The 20,376-nt window shown below is 47.4% G+C and overlaps 1 protein-coding gene and 5 non-coding genes across 6 annotated transcripts; all 6 read right to left on the reverse strand.

Annotated features, from left to right (window-relative positions):
- Positions 1-1,043: 1,043 nt before the first annotated feature.
- TRNAW-CCA (transfer RNA tryptophan (anticodon CCA)) lies at positions 1,044-1,115 on the reverse strand. The gene has a single exon. It is a non-coding gene; the product is annotated as a tRNA-Trp (tRNA).
- A 494-nt stretch (positions 1,116-1,609) lies between these two features.
- TRNAI-AAU (transfer RNA isoleucine (anticodon AAU)) lies at positions 1,610-1,683 on the reverse strand. Its single transcript has one exon. It is a non-coding gene; the product is annotated as a tRNA-Ile (tRNA).
- A 2,682-nt stretch (positions 1,684-4,365) lies between these two features.
- On the reverse strand, positions 4,366-4,437 carry TRNAW-CCA (transfer RNA tryptophan (anticodon CCA)). The gene has a single exon. It is a non-coding gene; the product is annotated as a tRNA-Trp (tRNA).
- A 495-nt stretch (positions 4,438-4,932) lies between these two features.
- TRNAI-AAU (transfer RNA isoleucine (anticodon AAU)) lies at positions 4,933-5,006 on the reverse strand. The gene has a single exon. It is a non-coding gene; the product is annotated as a tRNA-Ile (tRNA).
- A 318-nt stretch (positions 5,007-5,324) lies between these two features.
- TRNAW-CCA (transfer RNA tryptophan (anticodon CCA)) lies at positions 5,325-5,396 on the reverse strand. The gene has a single exon. It is a non-coding gene; the product is annotated as a tRNA-Trp (tRNA).
- Positions 5,397-12,043: 6,647 nt separating this feature from the next.
- Positions 12,044-15,072, reverse strand: LOC149275325 (trafficking protein particle complex subunit 1-like). The gene is made up of 4 exons (XM_089504849.1): positions 14,974-15,072; positions 14,262-14,332; positions 13,724-13,862; positions 12,044-12,172 (listed from the first exon to the last, which is right to left on the reverse strand). The coding sequence occupies exons 1-4, from the start codon at positions 15,070-15,072 to the stop codon at positions 12,044-12,046; spliced, it is 438 nt and encodes a 145-aa protein (XP_089360975.1).
- Positions 15,073-20,376: the final 5,304 nt, after the last annotated feature.

A 20,376-nucleotide genomic window follows, 5' to 3' on the forward strand; every position in this document is an offset into this window, starting at 1 on the left:
GAAACGAATTCTGGACTGAAACCGAAAATGCAGCATTTACCTGGCCGAAACCGAATATGCCCCCCCCACACCATAAAAAAAAAATCTAACACTTTTATTTCAAGTAAGTAACACACCAAAATAGGACAAAACAATTAGATAACAATATTAATATATATATATATATATATATATATATATGATTGTTAACAGCAATCACATTTCTATCATGCCCAGGCATACCCAGATTCCAGGATGTACTCGCAGACTTGGCATGATAGGAGTATGATTGCCCTATCTACCCCTTCTCACTCCCTTTTGTCCTACCTACCCCTTCTCACTCCCTTCTCCCTATCTACCCCCTATCCCCCCGTCTCACTCCCTTCTCCCTATCTACCCCCTCCTAACTATCTACCCTCTCCCACTTTGAAGTTCACTTACCTTTCAGGAGTCCTGCGGTGGGGGTGCAAGGCCTCTGCCTCCCAGCTCTGCCACTGTATGGAACAGTATAGAGTGATGGGAGTTATGATGTACTAGAGCATAATTATATAATGAAAAATACATTGGAAATGGTACAGCATAACACCCATCACTCTCACACACTTACCAACCCGCACATATACCAATCCAGACATATACCAATCCACACACACACACACACACACACACACACCAATCAACTCTCACTCACTGAATGCTTTCCTACCTTTCCTCCTTACAGCTTCTTTTCCTCCTCTTCTTCTATCTTCTTCCGGGTCAGAGGGCACGGACAGCAGTGGGCGCGGCTTCAGTGTTGTGCGCCGGGATCTGACAACAAATCCCAGCGCACTGCTGCGCGGATCGCAAGGGAGCGATATCGGAGGCTCACTCAAGGGGGCCGGAGGTCTGCTAAAGACCTCCGATACCGCTCCCTTCCGAGCCTGCTCCTCCAGCGGCGGACATTGCTGTCCGTCTCTGCAGGGGTGCCGGGTGCCGGCAAGTTGGCACCCCCCTGATGAGCGGCACCCGGTGCGGACCGCCCCCCTCCGCCCCCCGCTAGGTACGCTGCTGGTTCCCCGCACCTCTGACCCCGACGTGATTTGAACACGCAACCTTCTGATCTGGAGTCAGACGCGCTACCGTTGCGCCACGAGGTCACACGTGTGGGCTTGTCACATACAGGAAGCCATATAGACTGGTCCAGCTGTCGCAATGCAGTGATCAATCCAACAACCTTGGAGTTATTAGCACCACGTTCTAACGAACTGTTCACACACCACCATCTGATCTGCAGTCAGATGCGCTACTGTTGCGCCACGAGGTCTCCTAAATGTAAATAAGTAGGGGGTGCAAGTTAATATTACTGTGCAAAAGGAACACCGTGAACATTTAAAGGGACCACAAAGCTTTTTCCACAAAGCATAACCGTTCCTCGTCGGCTATGATTTAGAGGTATTATTGTATCTCTCTGGTGTATATATAAGTATATATAGGAGCTTTTATCTGGAGAAAGTAGTAAAAAAGTGACAGAGATATCGATTTAAAGATACAGTACATGGTGGATATGCTATACTTGCTTAGTCAAGCCGAGAAGCACTTCTGCCTCATTCGCACCAGTGGCGTAACAGAATAATAGATCCAAAAGATGAGATGGCCCGTACGGGGATCGAACCCGCGACCTTGGCGTTATTAGCACCACGCTCTAACCAACTGAGCTAACCGGCCATATATTGAGTAGTGTATGGCCATGGTCTACAACAGCCAAGCAATTGCATTTAATTTTTTTCCACAAAGTGCCATTGTTCCTAGTAAAGCCTTTTTTTTATTAATACATTAGAGCAAAGCAGGGTACAGTAAGCATATCATCTAGTTTCCTGCAAAATGGTGTGGAGTAGAGTGGCATTACTAATGTTAGGGAGTTCAGCCCCTCTACTGTATGCGTGGGGGTAGGGTGCAGGAGAATGCTTTTTAAGATATGTTTGCGTCTGTCATAATCAATTATTATTATTATTATTATTATTATCTTTTATTTATATAGCGCCAACAGTTTACGCAGCGCTTAATACAATACATAAATTCAAGGGATATGACAAGACAAGAATTGACAGACTAAGACAAACCGATACATTTGGTGGAGAGAGCCCTGCTCGCAAGCTTACAATCTAGAGGGAAAATGGGGTGATAAACATAAGGCATAGAGAAAGGGTGAGAGGTATTGTGGGGGTATCAATGACAAGGATGTTCTAGCAGCTAAGATGGTATGCTTCTCTGAAGAAGTGGGTTTTTAGATGTTTCTTGAATGTCGGGAGGGAGGGTGAATTCTGGAGGTTCCTTGGGAGCAGATTCCAGAGATATGGGGCAGCTCGAGTGAAATCTTGTAGACGGGAAAAGGAAGAGGTGATGAGTGAGGAGGAGAGCCTTAGCCCATGGGAGGAACGTAGGGATCGAGTAGGAGAGTATTTGCTAATGAGGTCAGAAATGTACGGAGGAGCGGTATTGTGGATGGCCTTATATGTCAGTACCAGGATCTTAAATTTAATTCTAAAGGTAATCGGAAGCCAGTGGAGGGTTTCACAGAGGGGGGAAGCAGAAGAGGAGCGACGTGCAAGGAAGATGAGCCTAGCAGCGGCATTAAGGATAGACTGTAGTGGAGAGAGTCGAGACAGTGGAATGCCAACCAGAAGAGTGTTGCAGTAGTCAAGACGGGAAATGATAAGTGAATGAACCAGAGTTTTTGTGGATTCTTGGGTGAGGAATGGGCGGATACGAGAGATGTTTTTTAGGTGCAGGCGGCAGGATCTGGCGAGGGACTGAATGTGAGGGATGAAGGAGAGGTTTGAGTCAAGGATGACCCCAAGGCATCGGGCCTGGTTAGTAGGAGAGATTGTTGTGTTGTTAATGGTGATAGAGAATTCAGGTAGTGGAGTGGAGATGGAGGGAGGGAAGATAATGAGTTCCGTTTTAGAAAGATTAAGTTTCAGGTAGTGTTGTGACATCCATGAAGAAATAGTAGACAAGCAGCTGGTGATCCGGGACATGAGAGATGGAGAGAGATCAGGAGAAGACAGGTAGATTTGGGTATCATCTGCATATAGATGATACTGGAGGCCAAATGAGTTGATTAGTTTGCCAAGAGAGGAAGTATAAAGAGAGAACAGCAGAGGGCCAAGGACTGAACCTTGGGGGACACCAACCGAAAGTGGAAGGGGCGAAGATGTGTTGCCTGAGAAGCTGACAGAGAAGGAACGGTTAGACAGATATGAGGAGATCCAGGAGAGAGCTGTATCTCGAATGCCCATAGAAGCAAGTGAGTCAAGAAGAAGGTGGTGATCAACAGTATCGAAAGCAGCAGAGAGATCCAGTAGAATTAGAATAGAGTAGTGACCTTTAGCTTTGGCAGAGAGCAAGTCATTGGAGACTTTTGTTAGAGCTGTTTCAGTAGAGTGAAGAGATTTGAAACCAGACTGTAGAGGGTCAAGGAGGGAATTAGAGGAGAGGAAGTTAGTGAGGCGATTGTACACAATCCGTTCAAGCAGCTTAGAGGTAAAAGGAAGCAGAGAGATAGGGCGGTAGTTAGTCAAACAGACGGGGTCTGAGGAAGGATTCTTTAGAATTGGTGTGATTAGCGCATGCTTGAAGGCAGATGGTACAGATCCAGATGATAGAGAAAGATTGAATAGGTGGGTAAGTGATGGACCAAGGGATGGACATAGAGACTTTGTGAGGTGTGAAGGGATGGGGTCAAGGGGACAGGTTGTTGGGTGAGAGGAAGAAAGAAGAGTGGCTATCTCTTCTTTGGTTGTAGGGGAAAAGGCAGTTAGTATAGTAGGAGTAGAGAGGGTGGTGGTGAGTGGTGTAGGAGGGAGTTGTAAGGAAGAGAGGTCTTTTCTAATAGTCTCGATCTTCTCTTTGAAGTAGGTAGCAAGATCTTGGGCAGTGAGAGAGGTTTGTGGTGTGGGTGTGGAGGGACAGAGAAGGGAGTTGAAAGTAGAAAAAAGGCGTCGTGGGTTGGAAGAAAGAGAGGATATGAGAGTGGAGAAGTAGAGCTGTTTGGCGAGAGAGAGGGCAGAGTTGTAGGTGTGAAGCATGAATTTATAATGAGTAAAGTCTTCGCTGGATTTTGATTTTCTGAAGTAGCGCTCAGCTGTGCGGCAGCACTTCTGAAGATACCGTGTGGTTTTGGTATGCCATGGTTGGCGTTTAAATTGTCGGGGGTAACTTGTAGTAATTGGAGCTATGGTGTCGAGGGATGAAGCAAGTGTGTTGTTGTAAAAAGAGGCTGCTGTGTCTGGGCAGGAAAGGGTTAACATGGAAGGTAAGAGAGGTTCGAGTGAGGCTGACAGTTGGGTAATGGTATTTTCTGGTAATGGCCTACAAGTATGAGGTGAGCGCAAAAACACACCATTTTGACCCCGACGTGATTTGAACACGCAACCTTCTGATCTGGAGTTAGACGCGCTACCGTTGCGCCACAAGGTCTCACGTAGTGTGGAGTGTTTATAACAATTGTAGTTTTGACCAACGATGTAAGTGTTCTTTTACACTACAGGGTTCTTTATGTTTAATTTTCTTTATTTTATTTTATCGTCTGCAGGAAATTCACAAAACAACCACAAGATTCGCTACTCAGAAAAGGAGTTCTGTTTAGAGGGTGTAGAACCTTCGAAACTTATTGCATGCTGACAAGGTTAGGGGTTTTAGAAATTTACATTTGGCGGTCTACATAAGCTTAAAGTGCAATTAGCTACTACAATGCATTATTGTTAACGTTCCATTGGGTGAGGGTGGGTGTATATATATATATATATATATATATATATATATACATATATATAGTACAGGAAAATACAAGTTTACAATGCCTGGTCATTTATTGCGGTTAGTCATCCCCCATCAGGGGTCAGCGATAACTGACATAAGCCCTCTCTCTCTGCAATCTGAGAAACTCTCAGGACGTCTGTGAAAACAAAAGCGTGGCCCGTACGGGGATCGAACCCGCGACCTTGGCGTTATTAGCACCATGCTCTAACCAACTGAGCTAACCGGCCATGTTGCGAAACCTGCGTGGCCATCATACCTTTTTGTCCACAAAGTGTAATTGTTTCTAGGAAAGTCATGTTTTATTAATAAATTAGCAAAGCAGGGTACAGTAAGCATTTCATCAAGTTTCCTCCAAAATTATGTGGAGTAGAGTGTCATAACATTACTAACGTAAGGCAGTTGAGCCCAAATAGAATGGTTAGTAATGTTATACCGATCCACTGTACGCGTGGGGGTTGGGTGCAGGAGAATTCCCGGTGCTTTTTAAAATATGTTTACTTCTGTCACGATGAATTATTAGCTTGCACGCAAAAGGACGCAAATTTTGACCCCGACGTGATTTGAACACGCAACCTTCTGATCTGGAGTCAGACGCGCTGCCGTTGCGCCACGAGGTCTCATGTGGGAATGGTGTTTCTAACAATTGCCAGATTTTACTAGTTTATGACGTAAAGTCATGATTTATAAAGACACGGAGGCGAGCATTATGCTTATCTCTTTTCTTTATTTCCCTCAGCAGCAAAGAAAGAGAAAACATTTTCAAACGAAAAATATATGCATAAACAAATACACCAATCACAGGTATACATATATATCCAATGAGGGCCCTCCAAGGATACCCCTCCTTCCTATATAAGCGTCTGTATCCTGAACACCTTCCTCTTTTCTTTGAACGGAACCGAAGAGCAGTAAACAGTCGAAGTAACCTGGAAACACCGACGAACTGAAGAAACCGTCACATCAACCAGAACATGGTGGGAAAAAAGGCAATCAAACAATCACCTCACGCTGAAAATAAAGAGAAATCGAGACGTTGAGCAAAGCAAACAATCACCATAAATACAATCATGGCCAGAAATGGAAAGAAGCCCATAATAAAATGGCAATACAAAATAACCATAAGAAAATTAATTAGAAAATTAATTAGAAATAATAATAAATAATACTATACAGTACACAAAACACAAAATAAACGGGAGGGAATACAAACCCAATCCTAAAAGAAGAGGAAAAAACAGATCAGGGTGGGAATAATGCTCGCCTCCGTGTCTTTATAAATCATGACTTTACGTCATAAACTAGTAAAATCTGGCAATTTATAAAGACACGGAGGCTCCCATTATGCTAGTTTAAAGCTGGTCCACAACGGTAGCAGAAAAATGAGTCAAAGGCTTAAAATAAAATTCCCTGAACGTAGACTCCCTGGACCAATCCGCCGCCTTGAGGAGATCTTCCAACCGGCATCCCAAAAAAGCAACCTTAGACGCCATGGCCCCTCTAGTAGAATGAGGGCCAAAAATGGAAGTATCGATGCCTGCAGCATCCAACAACCATTTGACCCACCGGGCCAACGTAGTGGTCGACACAGGCAAGTGAGGCTTACGAAAAGACAAAAAGAGTTCGGGACGTGAGCCGTCCCTAAAAACAGCAGTCCGCGCCTCATACGCCTTAAGACAATCCACAGGACACAAGCGTGGCTGAAGAGGAAAAAAGGGATAAAAAACAGAGGTAAGAGAAGTTTTGGTACGTCTGGAAATGTCGAACCGAACACCCTCAGGGGTAAAAAATCTGGATGAAATATCCAGCGCCCGAACGTCCGACACACGTTTGCAGGATATAAGACAAAACAGCATTACCAACTTAGCAGATAACTGTTGAAGAGACAGTAAAGCGTTATCGGGCCACGAAATTAAAAACTCAAGAACAATGTTCACGTCCCAAAAGCCCGAATACCTAGGACGAGGCGGGCGAGACAACCTCATACCCTTAAGCAAACGGCAAATAACCGCCTGTTTCCCCAAAGGTACCCCCGCAAAACCTACGTGTCCAGCGGAGATAGCAGACCTATAAATGTTGATGGTGCGATATGCCAAACCATTGTCGAACAAATCCGTGAGAAAACGCAACGCCATCGTTACAGAAGCTGAAACGGGATCCACACGTTGTCCCACGCACCAACGTTCCCACATGTGCCAGGCATAACCGTAAGCGCGTCTAGTTCCTGGCGCCCAAGCTCCAGCCAAGAGATCCTGAGTCGATCTCGAAACACCATGAACAAACCAGGGTCCCCGGAAACCTTCCAAGCCAACAGGGGAAGAAGGCCCTGACAAAGTAGAGGATGAGGAGACCCCTCCAAATCCACAACCAGGTCCAGACTGTGCGGAAGCAGGCGCGGAAAGTCCACGACCATCTCCAACAACGAAGGGAACCATGGTTGAGGGGTCCACAAAGGGGCAATGAGGACCAGAAGGGTACCGCACCGGCGAAGATGGAGCAAAGTTCGTGCCAGAAGGCAAAAGGGAGGGAACGCGTAACTCCCGCGGCACGACCAGTCCTGGAGAAACGCATCTGACGCCAAAGCCTCCGGGTCCGGCCTCCAACTGAAGAAATTGGGAAGCTGAGTATTCAACCGTGAGGCGAACAGGTCGATCTCGAACGGTCCCCAAAGACTCGAAATCCGGTGGAAAACCGAGCGAAGCAGGCGCCAATCGCCGGAATCCTTTAGATGGCGTGAGTTCCAATCGGCGACACGGTTGCTCAGTCCGGGGATATGCTCCGCCTGAACAGAGATACTGTGAGCCAGGCAGAAGTGCCAAAACTCCGTCGCCAGACTCGACAGCGCCTGAGATCTTGTCCCGCCCAGGTGGTTGATATACCTGACCGCCGAGACGTTGTCCAGCCGAAGAAGCACGGAGCAGTTTAATGAATCTCCCAAAAAACTCCAAACGGCGAAAGACCCCGCCAGAAGCTCCAGACAATTGATATGGAGCCGCTTTTCCTCCAACGACCATTTGCCTCCTGTAGAAGAGTGACCGCATCTTGCTCCCCAGCCTTCTAGGCTGGCATCGGACTCTATGACCACGTCGGGAGTTGTGCCGAATATCGCTCTCCCGTTCCATGCATCCATGTGGGTCAACCACCAAGAGAGCTCCGCAATCGAGAGGCACGATCGCGTCGTAAGAAAGGCCTTGTAGCAAAGAACGGTTTTTCAGCCTCTGCAACGCACGATAATGGAGAGGACCGGGAAAAATGGCTTGGATCGACGCCGACAGAGTCCCTATAATCCGCGCCAGATTGCGGACGGAAATAGTCGGCCGTCTCAAAATCCTCCTGATTTCTCTTTTGATAGACTTCACCTTGGAAACCGGGAGATGCATGGACCCTCGGACTGAGTTGATCAGGAATCCCAGAAACTCCATAGACTGAGAGGGATGGAGATCCGACTTCTTCCAATTGACCAGAAAACCCAGGTTCTGTAGAAGGGATATGGTCCACGACAGATGAAGCTGCAGAGTACGCACGTCTTGAGACATAATGAGCAAATCGTCTAAATAAATGATTAAACGAACTCTGTTCGCGCGCAATTTGCCCACCACAGGCTTCAGAAGCTTGGTGAAGCACCAGGGCGCCGACGAAAGACCGAACGGCAGGCTTGTGAACTTCCACCGCTGGGACCCCCATCTGAAATGAAGGAAATCCTGATGTTCCGCGGCTATGGGAACCGTCAAATAGGCATCCTGGAGATCAAGTTTGACCATCCAGTCCCCCACCTGCAACAGGTCCCGCAGACAATGAATGCCCTCCATCTTGAAATGTTGGTAGGAGATGAAGGCATTCAACGGACGGAGGTTGATCACTGGACGCACCCCGCCGCTCTTTTTGTCCACCAAAAACAAGTTGCTTAAGAAACCTGGCGAGGAGTCGGGAATGGGACATATGGCCCCTTTTGTAAACAGAGCTTGAACCTCCTGAGAAACCAGCGACCTGTCCGTCTCCGAGAACTGAATCACCCCGGGAAGCCCATATTGAATCGGGGTCTGAAGGAAATCGATGTGATAGCCCCGCACCGTATCTAGGACCCAAGGATCCGCTGTCAAAGATCTCCAGGCCTCGACGCAGAAACGCAGTCGGCCCCCGACCTGAGAGGCGGGAGGCAAAGAGGTTAGATGTGTACTCACCATAAGGGCGCCTGCCTTGGTAGGATCCTCTAGCTCCTCTGTTCTGCCAGGGTCGCTGACGCTGGGGGAAGAAGGCAGAGGACGCTGGCTTGTGGTCCTGGAAATGGGATCTGGAAAGACCGGGGCCACGGGGACCGTGATATGGTCCTCTGGAGTGACGGCCTGGTAGACGGCCCCTGTGTCTACTGGCCCCGCCAAAAACCTTCCCTCGAAACACCTTGCGCATATTAGACTGCGCTTTGTCCAAAGCCGTGAAAGTATGGACGAACGAACCAAGGTCCTTGACGAAAGAATCGCCAAAAAGCAAACCTTTTGCCTGCGGGCCAGGCTCAGACACGGCCATATTGACAAGCTTTGGCTCTATTTTCAGGAGAATGGCTTTGCGCCTCTCTGAAGCCACAGCAGTATTAGCGTTGCCAACCAGACAGATAATGCGTTGGAGCCATCCACGCAATTCCAGCAAGTCCACCGGGGCATTATCAGAGAGAGCCGTCTTTACTGTCTCAAAAGCCTTAGTAGCTGGACCCAGGATATCCAGGATTTTATCCTGGCAATTTCGAAGGGAAAACTCCAAACCCTTCTTAGACTTCCAGCCCGTCTTACCCAAAAATTGGGCGATCTTAGGATCAACTTCAGGAGTGGCACAGGCGTCATCTGGTACAGACGGCCTAGGGCATTCAGCCCGCAACTTATTCCTAGCCACTTTATCCAAAGGTTTACGAACCCTGGAGGCCACATATTGTGCCACATGTGGTGAGGGAAACCACTCCGCTGACCTGGGGTTGTGCAAGTCATCTGGATTAAACATGGGCTCACCCTGAGGATCCATAATGGCATCCTCCCCAACAACATGAAGGCCGGGGTCATCTACTCCCCCATCCGCAGGAGCAGCATCCTCATACGAGGAAATCTCAGCCTGATCCGAAATATCGGATGCCTCCTCAGAAGCCTCCTCAGAGTCGGACGAATCGGAAAAGGATCTTGCCTTTTTCCATTTTCGCATCGATTTTGCCCGATGGTGGGCTCTCTTACGTGGTGCAACCACGTCATCAGTGACAGGGCGTACCTTGTCCATCTTAGTTTTGGAGGTCAAATGTGTAACATGGTGAGTCTTGGCCGAGGCCTTACGGCCTGAAAGACCGTCTGAAGTGCCACGTCCACTTAGGTCAGGATTAGGAGTAGTGGCCGGGAACTGAACAGCCCGAAAAGCAGAAGCAATGGATTGAGAGATGTTGGATGACATAAGACCCATAGCAGACTGCAGGGCCTGGTTAACTGACCTGGACATAGTGGCATCCAACAAAGAATGGAATTCCTGAGAGGTGAGGGCATCCCCTTGGGAATCATTAGGGCCCGAACCCTCAGCACGAGTGTCATCAACAACTTGGCCAGACATCATTGGCGATTCAGCTGAAGAGGCAGTTTTGTTGGGGAACATAATAACAAAAACCAGTCTGACCGGGAGAAAAAACAAGTACAAACTAGCAATACCGTGAAAAAACGGCAGAAATCCGAGCAGCCGAACCTGAAATAACACAAAAAACCCCCGCGGCACTGAACTAAAATGGCCGCCGCGATGCGAAACGGCCGCGCGTAAGGTCTGGCAAGAGAGGAGAGAACTTACCTCAACAAAAATGGCCGCCGCGCGTCTGACACAGGTCGCGCATGCGCGAAAAAACCTAAGGAGAGAGAGGAACAGGCCGCCGAAGACAAAACAAAAACGGCAGATAAGGAAGGCCGCGAGCGGCAAGGACGCACAGAAAAGGTAGGTACCACATAGAAAAAACGCGTAAATACCAAAGGGAATGCGGGACAGCCCCTCTGGACAGAGGGAGGGGAGGGGGGAACCCACAAATGAAAGGCAAAGACTACCGGAAACCATACACAAGACCAGAAAAAAAAAAAACGGCAATACTTATCTCTGAGGGAGCAGCAAAGAAAAGAGGAAGGTGTTCAGGATACAGACGCTTATATAGGAAGGAGGGGTATCCTTGGAGGGCCCTCATTGGATATATATGTATACCTGTGATTGGTGTATTTGTTTATGCATATATTTTTCGTTTGAAAATGTTTTCTCTTTCTTTGCTGCTGAGGGAAATAAAGAAAAGAGATAAGCATAATGGGAGCCTCCGTGTCTTTATAAATTGTAGTTTTTCCCAACGTTGTAATTGTTCTTTTACGTTTAATTTTCTTTATTTTTTTTTTATCATCTGCAGGAAATTCAGTATATAGTACAGGACAAGACAAGTTTACAAAGTCTGGTCCTTTAATAAGGTTAGCCAGCGATAACGGATACAACGCCTCTCTCTCTGCAATCTGTGCGACACTTCCCAACAGGCAACCCCCCAGGATGTTTTCGTATGAGTTTATTCTACCCCACCAGCACCGCCATCTACGGTTATCGGCCTTGATACCTGTTATTACGTATATTATCTTATTAGGTACATATTCATTTATATAGCACCTCCAGGGCACTTGGTACGATTACTTCCAGGCGGCCATTGGCAGATCGCAGCTTTAGAGCAGGGTATTGGTTCGAAATGATCTTTTTTATTTATATATTCACCCGATTCCACGGCACTGTACAATGAGGTCATACATGACAACCTACCATCAGAAGAACCGGGTCTAAAGATAAAGATGGGAAGATTTTAAACACACTTTAGGTAAGCACAACAATACACTGATTTTACTTTGCATTATGAAAGGCCGACCCTCGTCTCCTGCAGGAAGGGCTCGGTTGGCCAAATATAATGTAGTTAAAAAAGGGTAATGACTAAAGAAACCCATCCTTCTACCTCTAGGTTATGCAGGACAAGCTCCAGGTTGGGAAATAAGACTCAAAAAGAAAAGAATAGTTCTGTAGTTCCTCCCCTTTAAAACATCAGCTCTGCCTACATAAAGAGATCAAAGAAAGAAACTCCACAATCTGCCGCTGGATGCGGACATCTTCAGAACGTCGGGAGAATGCAGGACCTGACTGTGATCAGAGAACCGATGAAAGCCAAAGCCGCTGGGCTCGGATCCGGGGCGGTGAAGGTGCGAGCGGGGGGGGGGGGGGGGGGATACAGAGGTGGCGCTCGTCCTCAGCCGGCCCGGGCAGAGAAGAAAGGGAGGCCGCGGATATACGCGTCCAGTTTGGTTTTGAAAAGTTCACTCTGAATCGGTTCGCTCAGGGAGCAGAGGGAATTTTTCACCACATATTCTACGTATATCTGGGGAAGAAAACAGAATATCCATTAACATAAAGACTCAAACCTTAATCAGTCGCTGGTCTCGTCTTAGATTCAGGACCCGCATGTCTATCCCATGCATGTTTACATTCCCTCTCTGTATTAGCCTTTTGGACCTCTGCTGGGAGGCTGTTCTACTCATCTACTACCCTCTCAGTAAAAGGGGAAAAAAACCGCCAAGGCCTGTGCAAAGATCAAGCTAATGACCTTATTACGCAAGACTAATACGCTACCTACTATGCTAACAGTATGATGGCGCTATATAAAATACAATAAATATCAGTCTTCTACAGCCCTAAAAGTCACAATATTGGGGGTTTATTCATTAAAAGGGAGAGTTTGCAGGAGAGTTATGGCTTCAACCCCATCACTTCACTATTTATTATGAAGAGCCTACACTGGCAGGTTTCTACAGCAAATCGGGCTGAGCAGGCCCTGTATAATGTATAATGTAATTGATGAGACTGGAGAAATCTCACTAATCTAACTATACATGAGACAGGGCCAAAGTCTGAAACACGACTCATGGAAACTCCCCCTTTAGTAAACTAACCATAGCATGTATATAAACCACAGAAAAGGGTTAAATTTAAAAATAAATAAATAAAAAGAAAACGATTCATTATTCATATCCTAAATACCACAGAACTGCATAAAGAAAACATCTGACCGGACGCCTTCTACATAATGGATGATTATTATCTTTTATTGATAGGGCCAACAATTTACACGGCGCTTAATATAATACATAAATTCAAGGGGTCTGACGAGACGAGACCTGACAGACTACCCGGCATATTCAACCCGATATAATCAATAACACGCAGAACGCTACCATCTGTCCTTTCCCGTCACCATGATGGTTCGGCCCTCAAATTCCAAGTTGGGGGGGGTGGAAACTTGTAATGGTTAACTCGTCTGCCAATTTTTTTTTTAGAGATAGCCCGAAGGTCGGGTCCGCTGAGTAAACATCCCGCTTAGTACGGTGTTTGAGACAGAGTTCCACTATCTTGATAAAAGAGAATATTAGCTGAGCTGGAGGCTGCACTAGCACAGAATGAGCAGAAGAGGGCAGGACGGCCATCGCCGACAGACCGCACTACCGGAAGTGCTCCATTTCACTGGCAGCAAGAACAGGGAGCAGAGGAGAGGTAAAAACGCGCGGCTCACCGTCCTGATCGAAGGCAGAATTACATTAGGGGAAGAACATGAGGAGTATAATTGGGACAGTAGGAAGCCTTCATAGTTCATAGAGGTGATGGCCGGTGGAGATGGTCCATCTTGTCCGCCCTTATTAATGTATCACCTTTAAGGATTTCTCAACGCAGTCTCATTTACCGTGTTTGCTTTTACTATGTCCACTGGAAGGCTTTTCTAGGTATCTATTGTCTGTAAAGTTAGGATACATCACATAAGCACCGACGGCTCCAAAACACCCAACACATCTGCCAGAGGTGGATCCCATAGAGTATAAACCCTCTATTCCAGCTAAACCCTCCCTCAATAGGTACTAAAACTCATCTGGGCTCTCACCGTGCTGTAAATCTGGTGCAGGATTTCCCGTATACTTCCAACGCTAAGATCTGTGTTCATAACCATCTTCAGGCCGCTTGGCGTCTCATAATAATGCAGCTTGTACTTGCTTGTCTGGAAGCAGAGGAAGCCATCTTTCCTGTGCCATTTTGGTTAAAGAAAAAATTAACTCCTGGTCAGATTTCCAACATCTGTTGTGTTCTTTTAATATCGCAACCACCTTAGTTGTAATTCCCTCCTAACCTAATTTTCCTCCAACACCTCCATGGGGGGGGGGTTATTCACTAAAGCAATTACAATTGTGGTTTCAACTACGTGAATTCACTTTGCACTATAGAGAGCCAGCCCTGGTAAATGCATTGATCAATACATTTCTATATTACACCGAGCTCCTGAGGTTATCTTTGGAAGAGACGCTGACTGGGTCTGACCATTCGTAATGCCAAGTGAAGTCAGAGAGATGAAACTGCAGCTCTCCTTCCATCTCTCTCTCTCTCTTGCGAGGGTATTGCCGAGTTTGCAGAAAGTCAAAGGATACATATCAACTGGGCTCATCTTGCTGACGAACGATCGGATAGAGAAAAGCATCCCATACATGAGTTTGTACTCCTGAAGGGGAAAAAAAGGAGACAAGAGATCACGACAAGAGAAGGTGTTGCGAGGTAGGAAAGAACAAAGAGATTAAATACCTTACAGCCCCAATCATAGGCCGCACTTTTTTTCTTCTTCTATAATCGGGGTTTAGATAAGTCTCCCGGAAACGCGGTTGTTCTCACCTCCCTGACGCGCGTGCGCGCTCTCTCACACAATCTCTCCCTACCTTCTCTGTCGACCAATTCGGTGTCCCTGTCTCCTTTTCTCCTACTGCTCCTCTTGCCTCTTGTTCTTCTGTCTTCTTTCTTCGCCCACTTCTCCCTGTTGACCAGCTTCAGGCTTTTTGGGAGTACTTCCACAGAAGTGTGGTGCCACCACACCGGGACAGCCTCTCCCCCAAAATTGCCCTTTCGAGGAAGCACTATGGGAGACCTGGTCAACAGTGCCGAGAAGCGGACGAAGGAAGAACACAGAAGAAGCGGAGCTGCGGAAAACGAGACGGGGACACGGAAGCAGGCGGTGGATAAGGTAGGGAGACATTTCTTTTCTGTAAAACGGCACCAAACTATAAGGGTACGGCCTACAATACGGCAAATGGAATTCACCCCCACCCAGTCACCGACACCATTAAATATGATTCCCCCCGAGAAGGTCACCTCATCTTTGGAGATCCCGGCCTGCTTTCTCCGATTCCATTCGCTATAGTGAAGGCAAATGCCGTTCCGGTCAAATATATACAGGTTGTGAATAGTCATCTGGAAAGAAACGAGAGGAACGATCAAAGGCTTTGGGCATAACCGGCTGAACATCAATCAGATCGGGGGGGGGGGGGCACGAGACAAAACAAGAGGGTAAAAGGTTTCGAATTAAATAAAAATGATTCCGCCTAAACGCGTGCCTACAGATTCAGTGTGCTTACGGTAAGCAGAATCCGGAGCAGGACCGGCTTCAGACATCCCTATTATAGAATAATGGTGCATATATATATTTATTATATCAGGGACATCCAACATGCGGCCCCCCCTGAGCTCAGTATGGACGTATATATACGTCCTGTGTTAAAATGGAGCGGCGCTACTTGCCGGGGCTCGGTGGCAGAGGTCTGCGTCTCGGATCTGCCCCGACCCTCCCCTGCTGCCCGATTGCTCCATAAAAGCGATCATGCGACATTAACCCCTTTAATGCCGCAACCGCATGTGTATTTTGAGCAGGTTGGGCCATATTTTCTCTCAATGAAAATTGAATGCGTCCCACAAACACATTCATTGCTGATGAAATGGCCCGCTGCACAAAAAACTTGGACGTCCCTGTTTTATATTATTATTATTATTATTTTTGCATATTCTATGCGACTGATATAAAACTCCCCAAAATATTTCAAGACGCCGGCTGTTTGGCCCCAAAACACCCCTTTAGTGCATCTATACCGCCTCACCCTGCGGCCTCCAGCTACTCCCAGCGCTTCCGGGATAAAAGACACGCCCACCAACTACTAATAAAACCCTCTTACTGGCAGGCCCATTTTCCGCCATGTTTGAAGCGGGCATAATATTTGTTCCAGAAAGGAGGCGAGCTCCACTGAGTGTGTGAAGGGAAATATCGGCGAATCATCCCACAGCTTTCCTACTATACTCCATGGCGGTTTATGGCTTTGTGAGCTTTTTCAATATGAAGCAGCCGGTATGTATGTATGTATATATGTATGTATGTATGTAAGTAAGTGAACTAACGGAATTTATCCGGGCGCAGGAAGACGGCTGTCGGTTTCCGTGTTTGTTTTGCGTCAGCCATCTTGGGCCACCCTTCGTGTTCACACATATGCAGACACAAGGCATAAAGCTTTGAAGGTGTACAAAGATGGAGGTCCCTAGCGAGCTGAGCTCCTGTTGCCATGGTGAAGCGGTGAGACGCGTAGTCGCAGGGAGATTACGTAACAAGGCGGCCTCAGCAGCGGGTTTTGAAGGGGAATACGTTAATATTCACAGGCTGTTAGGGCACAGAAACCAGGTGATACTGTGAGTATATGGAAGAGGATCCGGTAGGTCAGGGGGGTTTATATTCTACATACATCACAGGGTGTATATACAGGGGTTTATATTCTACATACATCAGGGTGTATATACAGGGGTTTATATTCTACATACATCACAGGGTGTATATACAGGGGTTTATATTCTACGTACATCACAGGGTGTATATACAGGGGTTTATATTCTACATACATCAGGGTGTATATACAGGGGTTTATATTCTACATACCGTATTTGCTCGATTATAAGACGAGGTTTTTTTCAGAGCAAATGCTCTGAAAAATACCCCTCGTCTTCTAATCGGGGTCGTCTTCTAATCAGACCTCAAATAGAGTCTGATTAGGAGACTAAGATCCAGATCCCCCGCACCGCTGCAGGGGACCTGGATCCTCCTGTCTCACCCCCCCCCCCCCCCATCATACACACACTTACCGGTGCTTCCTGCTGTATTGCCGGGGCAGCGGGTTGACGTCCGCTGCAGCCGGAAGGAGGTGTGGCTAGCAGCGGGGGTTGTCTGCGTCCGTCGCGCAAACCTTCCCCGACTGTCAGAGATCAGAGTTCCCCGCACCGGTGCGGGGAACTCTGATCTTTGACAGCCGGGGAAAGTATACGCGACGGACGGATACAAACCCCCGCTGCCAACTCCACCTCCTTCCGGCTGCAGCAGAAGGCGACGTCAACCCGCTGCCCCGGCTGGAAGCACCGGTAAGAGAGGGCTGGGAGGGGAGAGTGTGTGTGTGTGTGTGTGTTAGTTAAATGGGGGTATAGGGGGGGGGGGGGTGTGTGTGTGTGTGTGTGTGTGTGTGTGTTAAATGGGGGCATAGGGCATTTCTGGAGTGGCGTTAAGGGGGCATTTAATAGAGCACTCTGCCTCCTGAAATGCCTTATACACCTATATGCCACTCTGCCCCATAATATGCATTTTAACCCCCTAAATGCCAGAGTGGCATATAGGGGTATAAGGCATTTCTGGAGGCAGAGTGCTCTATACAATGCCTTTTAACTCCCTTAATGCCACTCTGCCTCCTGAAATGCCTTATACCTCCCTATATGCCACTCTGCCCCATAATATGCATTTTAACCCCCTAAATGCCAGAATGGGATATAGGGGTATAAGGCATTTCTGGAGGCAGAGTGGCATATAGGGGTATAAGGCATTTCTGGAGGCAGAGTGGCACATAGGGGGTCAAAAGGCATACCATGGGGCACAGTGGCATATAGAGGGTTAAAAGGCATATCATGGGCCACAGTGCCATATTGGTGTGGCAAGCCTTGGGGCAGATGTGCGTAACTGGGGGACAGGTTGGAAAATACAAGAAATAAAAACAAAAAAAATATTTTTCTCAATCATAGCTTTTATTAAAAAAAATAGTTTACATGAATTAACATTTACTGGTAAAACTTTTTTCCTTTAGGGTCGTCTTATATTCAGGCTTTTTCTTTTTTTCCTAAGTTAATATTCAGATTTGGGGGGGTCGTCTTATAATCAGGGTCGTCTTATAATCGAGCAAATACGGTACATCACAGGGTGTATATACAGGGGTTTATATTCTACATACATCAGGGTGTACATCCAGGGGTGTAATATATATCACAGGGTGTATATACAGGTTTTAATACTCTGCACACATTACAGGGTGTATATACAGGGCTTTAATGTTTTTATATCCCTCACAGGGTGTGTATATGCCGGGGTTTAATATTCTACATACATCACAGGGTGTACATACAGGTTTTAATACTCTGCATACATTTCAGGGTGTGTATACAGGGGTGTAATATTCTGCATACATTACAGGGTTTAATATTTTATATACATTGCATGCCGTATATGCAGGAGTTTAATAGTATAATCTCTGGGAGGATTCCATTACGTTGGCGTAATAAATAACATTAAATAAGGACGGGCTGCGCTCGCCGGGCTGGATGTAACCTCCCAAATAGAAAAAGGAGCTGCCCCTTTCCTTACCTCTGCACCCGCTGGCTGACTGATGTCACACGGTGTGTTGTGGCAGCGGCGGTGGTATTTATGGGGATGGGGGGGGGGGCAGGATGATATGGATATTGAGCAATAAGTATATACAGATCACAAACTCTCTTCTCTCTTCGCAGCCTCCTGCTTGTCTCTTCCTTCCATGGCTCTTCCCCATACCTTCTCTCTCCGAGACGCCTCACTTCTCAGCGGCATAGAGCCTCTTCCGCTCTCCTCTCCCACATCTCCCCGCCAGGGCTCCTCTCTCGCTCCTTCTCCCCCACCGGTCCTCTTCTCCACGTCCCCTTCCACTGTGAGGCGCGCGGCCACCTCCAGGGTGACCCCCCAGCTCTACGCTTCCCTGAGGAGGAGCCGAGAGTCGGAAGGCGAGGAGTTTGAGGAGATACCCGAGGGCGCTGAAACGGTAGAAGAACTGCTGGCCAAAGCCGATGACATGGCGTCTGAGGTGGACGATCTAGCAGAAGAAACGTCAACGAGGCTGCAAGAACCCCGAAAGGTTTGTGACAAAATGAAGGCCCGTGTGCGGTCAAAGAGACAGGAATGCAACCCTGTTGCTGTATTAGCCTCTACCTCTTCTGCTGGGAGGCTGCTCCACCGATCTACCACCCTCTCAGTAAAGTAAAAGAAGAAGTATGCGATACCAGCGATTTTAGTAAATGAGTGTAGTGACGGTAAACGCTGTGTAGTTGATTCTTACTGGTTTTGTTCTTTTTGCAGGAGGAGTCCCCGTACATTTCGCAGATGGAGTCACTGAGAGGGCATCTGCAGAACATGCTCGGTTTCAGCAAGATTGGAATTTCACACGGTTAGTGAATAGATTGTGGCGACGTTACCGTGTGGTCCGCGCCTTCCTTACCAGGGGTGCTTACGGATTTTTGTTGCTTCCTCCTGTAGGCCTGTCCATCGATAAACGAGAAGAAGATGCAAGTGACTGCACAAGTTCCCTGCTGAAGTGAGTGACGCTGCCACCTAGTGATCAGTCTGTAAATAACAAGGTTAATAAAGCCTTTGAGTGCTCGTTGCCCTTGAAATGGATGTGTATATATATATCTATATATATATATATATATGTGTGTGTGAACATATATACATACATTCTAGTCACTCCGTGAGGTCACTATGTGTGTGTAGCGCGTGTATGGGGTGCCAGTCGCTCCGTGAGGTCACTATGTGTGTGTAGCGCGTGTATGGGGTGCCAGTCACTCCGTGAGGTCACTATGTGTGTGTAGCGCGTGTATGGGGTGCCAGTCACTCCGTGAGGTCACTATGTGTGTGTAGCGCGTGTATGGGGTGCCAGTCACTCCGTGAGGTCACTATGTGTGTGTAGCGCGTGTATGGGGTGCCAGTCACTCCGTGAGGTCACTACGTGTGTGGTGTGTATATTCCCTATGGCAGGGGCGTCCAACCTGCGGCCCTCCAGCTGCTGCAGGACTACATCTCCCATACTCCTCAGCCAGCCCCTTCGCTGAAAGAGCATTATGGGAGATGTAGTCCTGCAGCAGCTGGAGGGCCGCAGGTTGGACACCCCTGCCCTATGGGAATAGTAACTGTTTGCAGACGTAGTTTCTTGACTTTAGATCGCGTATACATTAACAGAACGTGTATCCTTGGTAACGGGTTATTTATCCCCTTCCTACTTTGCCTCCTTAGCATCCGTCCTGCGCACAATGTCTCCCCTCCTCTGTCTCTCTCCGGCCTGGAGGCGCTTTTCCCTCACTACTCGACTCTATACAACGCGGCCCCCTCCCTGCCTGACCTGCAGCTGAGAGACGCTCTAGAGAGAGAGACCACCCGGCGCAAGGTACATCGCTCTCCTTCATTACGTTTTCTCTCGTCTCTGCCTGCGCTCCATCATAGCATTCAGATTCAGTGGGTTTATTTCAGCGGAGGAGAAATATCGGGGCAAGATCTAAAACTAGAGGGTCAGCGGCTTGGATGTAATTTAAGGAAGTTTTAAGGAAATTTAAGGGTGGTAGATAAGTGGAACAGCCTCCCAGCAGAAGTGGTAGAGGGTAATACTGTGAGGGAATGTAAAC

The sequence above is a fragment of the Sceloporus occidentalis genome, unplaced genomic scaffold (genome assembly GCF_023333645.1).
Source record: "Sceloporus occidentalis isolate IW3139 unplaced genomic scaffold, rSceOcc1.0.p SCAF_292, whole genome shotgun sequence".
Lineage (NCBI taxonomy): Eukaryota > Metazoa > Chordata > Lepidosauria > Squamata > Phrynosomatidae > Sceloporus > Sceloporus occidentalis.

Coding starts and splice junctions, on each gene's coding strand:
- LOC149275325 (XM_089504849.1), bottom strand. CDS start 15,072: ATGACTATTCACAACCTGTATATATTTGACCGGAACGGCATTTGCCTT. Junction 13,863..14,261: donor AAGATGAGCCCAGTTGATAT/GTATCCTTTGAC, acceptor AAAATGGCACAG/GAAAGATGGCTTCCTCTGCT. Junction 12,173..13,723: donor TGCACCAGATTTACAGCACG/GTGAGAGCCCAG, acceptor TTTCTTCCCCAG/ATATACGTAGAATATGTGGT.